General features: G+C 43.9%; 1 protein-coding gene across 1 annotated transcript; it reads right to left on the reverse strand.

The window, feature by feature from the left end:
* Positions 1-561: 561 nt before the first annotated feature.
* LOC138883969 (uncharacterized) lies at positions 562-1879 on the reverse strand. Its single transcript, XM_070164697.1, has 3 exons — positions 1537-1879; positions 1003-1305; positions 562-902 (listed from the first exon to the last, which is right to left on the reverse strand). Exons 1-3 carry the CDS (start codon positions 1877-1879, stop codon positions 562-564), a joined length of 987 nt encoding a protein of 328 aa, XP_070020798.1.
* Between the last annotated feature and the right edge of the window lie 3681 nt (positions 1880-5560).

Genomic DNA, 5560 nt, shown 5'->3' on the forward strand with positions numbered 1-5560 from the left:
CTTCGGGACATCTGAGTCCCGAATTTTCAGCTGATGATACCCTGATCTCAAGTCGATCTTAGAAATTGCCCTAGCACCCTGCAACTGGTCAAACAAATCATTGATATGAGGCAACAAGTACTTGTTCTTGATGGTGACTTTGTTCAACTGGCGGTAATCAATGTATATCCACATAGTCCTATCCTTCTTCTTCACAAATAACACTGGTATACCCTAAGGTGATACACTAGGTCTCACAAATCCCTTTACTAACAACTCCTCAAGCTGCTCCTTCAACTCTTTCGGAGCCATACGGTACGTCGAAATATATATAGGCTAGGTACCTAGAGCCAAATCAATATAGAAATCAAAGTCACGATCTGGTGGCATGCTTGGAAGGTCAGAAGGAAACACATTGGCGAACTCCCAAACTACTGGCACTGAATTAATCGTCGGAGACTCTATGATGGTATCCCAAACATATGCTAGATACGCCAAACAACCCTTCTCGACCAGATGTCAAGCTTTTAGAAAAGAGATAACCCGACTAGATGAACTAACGGAGGAACCCTTCCACTCCAATCACGGAAACTCTGGCATCACTAAAGTAATAGTCTTGGCATGACAGTCAAGAATGGTGTGATATGGAAATAACCAATCCATACCCAAGATGACCTCAAAGTCGATCATGTCAAGTAACAGGAGATCCGTTCTAGTCTCATAACCATAAAAGGTAACCACACAGGACCGGTAGATTCGATCCACAACCACAGAATCGCCCACAGGAGTGGATACATAGATAGGAGTACCCAAGGACTCACGAGGAATATCCAAAAAATGAGCAAACAGAGATGACACATATAAATATGTAGACCCTGGATCAAACAATACTGAAGCATCCCTACCGCAGACAGAAATAGTACCTATGATCACGGTATCTAAGGCCACTACATCTGGTCTGGATGGAAAAGCATAGAATTTGGCTGGAGCGTCGGCTGGCTGGCCTCCGCCTGGCTGACTGACCTCCCCCTGTTTGGCCTCCACTTCTATGACGGCCCTTGCCAGCCTGTCCTCCACCTCTAGGTGGCCGGATGGCGGGTGCTGTAATCATAGGCTGATAACCCTGATGTACTGCCTTGCCCCAAAGTCTGGGACAAAATCTCTTCATGTCACCTGAATCCCCACACTCATAACAACTCCGCTGTGCCATAGACTGTTGTCCTAAAGCCTGCACCTGCTGGCTTGAATACCCACTAGAAGAACCCTGAATGGCTGGTGGGCGGTATAAACTCTCTCGCATAGCACTGAAGTAAGCACTAGAAGAACCTGGATGACCAGAATACCCGTCGAAGGAATCCTGAATAGATGGTGGGCGGTAATAACTCTCCAGAATCGCACTGAAATAAGGCCTCACTGGAGCACTTCGAGGATGTGGTGGTGTTGAATATGGGGTCCTGCTGGGTTGACCCCTCCCAAAGTAACCACTGCCCCTAGCTCGGGCATCTCAAAACTCTCCAGAGAATCGGGTCCTCTTATCCTGCTGCAACTGCTCTCTACCCTTGTGCCAGTAACCCTCGATCATCCGAGCAATCTCCACCACTAGCTGATACTCAGTCCCTATCTCAACCTCTCGGGCCATGCTAGCTCGAATATCGGGGTGTAACCCTACAACAAATCTCCGCACTCTCTTTGCGTCCGTAGGTAGTATCATAAGTGCATGGCGAGACAAATTAGAGAATCTCGCCTCATTGTCGGTCACAGACATCTGACCCTGCTTGAACTGGCACCATAACTTTTCCCTCTGAGAGGGTGGAATATGTCCAATAGAAGCTGTGTAAACTGACCCCAAGTCATAGGAGGGGAACCTGCTAGTCTGCCGAGAAGGTAAGACTGCCACCATTTATGGGCCCTGCTCTCAAACTAGAAGGTGGTGAAGTCTACTCTATATGACTCTAATATCCTCATGTTGTGCAGTTTGTCCCTGCACCTATCAATGAAATCCTGGACGTCCTCATGACGCTTACCTCCGAAGACAGGAGGGTGTATCCTAGTCCATCTATCCAATAACTTCTACAGATCGTTGTCCGCAACTGGTCTAGTCTCAGATGCCACTACTGCAACTGGCTAAGTACTGCCGCGGGTAGAGTACCCAAAGTCTGATATACGGTTGTTGCGTGCCCAAGAGCCTGAGGAGTAGGGGTATGTGCTCCCCTCCTGCCTGAGATATGGCTGGGTCTGCTAGAAATAAACCAGCCCGGGTCATAGAGTCCATGAACTGCAGTATACGACCCATGACCTCTCGGAAGCCTAGTGCCGTCATGAAATCCGCCAGGGCAGGTACTGCTACAGGCACCTCGCCCTGCTCCTCAATAATGGGATCCCATGTTGGATCCGCCAGTAGTGCAATTGGGGCAGCTCTGAGATGCCCTCGTCCCTTACCTCGGGCCAGTGCCCTCCCCCGGCATCTGCCTCGACCTCTAGCAACGGGGGGAGCAGCTCCTCCCAGGTCTGGAACGTCTGTCGTGCGCGTCCTCACCATCTGTGAGAGAATAAAAGTAGGAAATTTAGTATATCATTAATTGCATGATAGAAGATGAATAAAGAGTAGTTTCCTAACACCCTATAGCCTATCGAAGGCAAGTACAGACGTCTCTGTACTGATCCGCAAGACTCTACCACGTTTACCAATAACTTGTGAGACCTACGTGAACCTAGTACTCTGATACCAAGTTGTTACGACCCAATTTCCAATCTAGGTCGCGATGGCGCCCAACACTGAGGTTAGGCAAGCCAAACTTAACCAACTAGTGGGTTCCATTTATGTTACCAAAATATTTCCAACATTTACTTAGATTAAATTTAAAACATTTAATAAAAATGAATAGTTTAGGCAATTTAAAATTGAAGTGACCAAATAATGTCATAATTAAGTGATTACATTCCAAAAGAATAGTTTGCTAATGTGTGTGCCAAGACCTGGTGTCACAAGTATATGGGCATCTAGTAGAATGTACAAGAGAATATATCTATCCTACTGCCTGAAATAGAATAGACAGTCAAAAACAAAAGAAAGACTTCATCATGTTGCTGAACGACATCGGAAAGGAGTAGCTCACCATGGAATCTCAACCAACTATCAAGAATGCACACCAGACGGGTAGCCAGATGCACCTGTCTAAGATCCTGTACAATTAAGTACAGAAGCATAGTATGAGTACATAAACAATATGTACCCAGTAAGTATCTAGTCTAACCTCGAAAAAGTAGCGACGGGGAGTCAACTTGACACTTACTAGGGTCAATAATATGATAATATGAAGTTCAATATTCCAATTCACAATATACATAGAGAGAAACAAGTTCAAATAAGAAATAATACTGAAAATCCTCTCATCAATTAATTAGGCATTTCATTCTTTTAAAAACAAGTGGTCTTTCAACCAATAAATCATACGGATTATAAGAGGTTCCGGTTCCATTATCACACAATTTCCACCGAGGACGTTCGGCCCGAACCATATGTATACAATTACCAACCTACCGAGGTGAACGGCCCGCTCCCTTGAGTGTAGTGGAAATAATCACCTCACTCGCAGAATATACTTGCGACGCGGTTAAGTATAAATACAACTTAAATGTTTCTTTAATTCTTTTCAAAATTATTATTTACTTGAAATCCTTCAAATCATAACATTCTCAACGAGGTTTCAATCAATGCAATTCAATAATTTATAATCATATAACAATACCCACAAAGCATGGTGTAAGCCTAGAACTACCCGAACATAACAGGAGTAGTAGCCACGTACGCACTCTCGTCACTTCATGCGTACGTAGCCTCCCACAATCAAATCACATATTAAATAAGTTTACCTATGGAGAGATTTCTCTCTTACAAGGTTAGAAAAGAGACTTACCTCGCTTCATGGTCTACTTTCTGGTTCAACCTTAAACCCAAACCCTCAATTTGGTGCAAAAGACTCTAAAACTATCCAAATAGCATAAAAACTAATCAATATAGGCTTAAAAATTCATATCCCAACCATTAGAGTGATACCATAATCCAAATTACCAGATTCCTAAAATTTATCCCCGGGCCCACGTGCCCGGATTTCGGAAATTTTTGAAGAAAGTTATTACCCATAGCCTAAGGATCAAGAATATGATTTTTACTCCATTCCATAATAAATTTCGTGGTTAAATCTTATTTTTATCAAAACTCTAGGTTTTACTCTAATCTCATGATTTTTACTAATTTTTGTGTGTTAATCTACCCAAAAACCAAGTATTAAACTCACATTAAGTAGAAGTAACTTACCTTACAATTGCTAGGTTGAATTCCCCTCTTTGGAAGCTCTCAAATCGCCCAAGGATACAATAAATGCCCCAAACTAAGCCTAAGTCCCGATTTTAAACTTTCTGCCCAGTTGCCCCTTCATCGCGAACGCGACAGGGGCCTCGCGTTCGCGAAGGCTATTGGTTCAGGACTTCTGAAGGGCCTTCATTGGGAACGCGTCCATGGACTTGCGAACACGAAGGCTAGCTTGGCTAGACCTACGCGAACGCGAGAGTTACTCCACGAATGCGAAGAACAAAGCTGGCCAGGCCCAGCTAATCTACTCTACGCGAACGCGAGTCGCTTTACGCGAACGCGAAGGTCATTGACCCAGACCTTCGCGAACGCGAAGAGCATTTCTCCCCCAGCCCAACCCCTTCTACGCGAACGCGATGGTTCCCTCGCGTTCGCGAAGAAGGAAACCAGAACTCGACAGATCTAGTATGATGTATTTAGCTCCGAGGGGTCCGAAACTCACCGAGCCACTCAGGACCCCATCCAAAGGCACTAACAGGTCTGTAATCATAATACGGACTTGCTCAAATTCTCGAAACGCGAAAAACAACAACGAAACCCAGAATCATACCCCAAAACTAAATTGAATCAAACTTTGAACTTCAAGTTCTCTAAATTCGCCGAATGTGTCGAATCATACTTAGATTACTAGGATTGGCACCAAAATTTGCGTGCAAGTCTTAAATAACATTACGAAACTATTTCCAATCTCGGAATTCAATCCGGACCTCGATATCACCAAAACTCACTCCAAACCAAATTTACTGAACTTCAAAGTTCTTCAAGAACTAGCTTTCACTATTAGGCGCTGAAATGCTCTCGGGTCATCCAAAACTCGATTCGGACATACGCCTAAGTCCGAAATCATCATACGAACATATTGGAACCATCAAATCCCGATTCCGAGGTCGTTTACTCAAAATATTGATCGAAGTCAATGTTAAGGAACCAAGTGTTCCAATTTCAACCCAAACTCTTCCAAATCCCGAACCAACCATCCCCGCAAGTCATAAATCAGCTAAAGCAAGTACTGGAAGTCTTATTTAGGGGAACGAGGTTCTAGAAAGCAAAACGACCGGTTGGGTCGTTACAGATATTTCCGCTTCGTATCCTATTTTTTCTTAGTCATATTGTAAATTTATTTTTCATATCGTTGGTGCATGACCTCATGAAATGACGACAAACAATACAGTTTATCCAAACATTATATTTATCAAACAATACAATGAT

Source organism: Nicotiana sylvestris, chromosome 12, assembly GCF_000393655.2.
Source record: "Nicotiana sylvestris chromosome 12, ASM39365v2, whole genome shotgun sequence".
Taxonomy (NCBI): domain Eukaryota; kingdom Viridiplantae; phylum Streptophyta; class Magnoliopsida; order Solanales; family Solanaceae; genus Nicotiana; species Nicotiana sylvestris.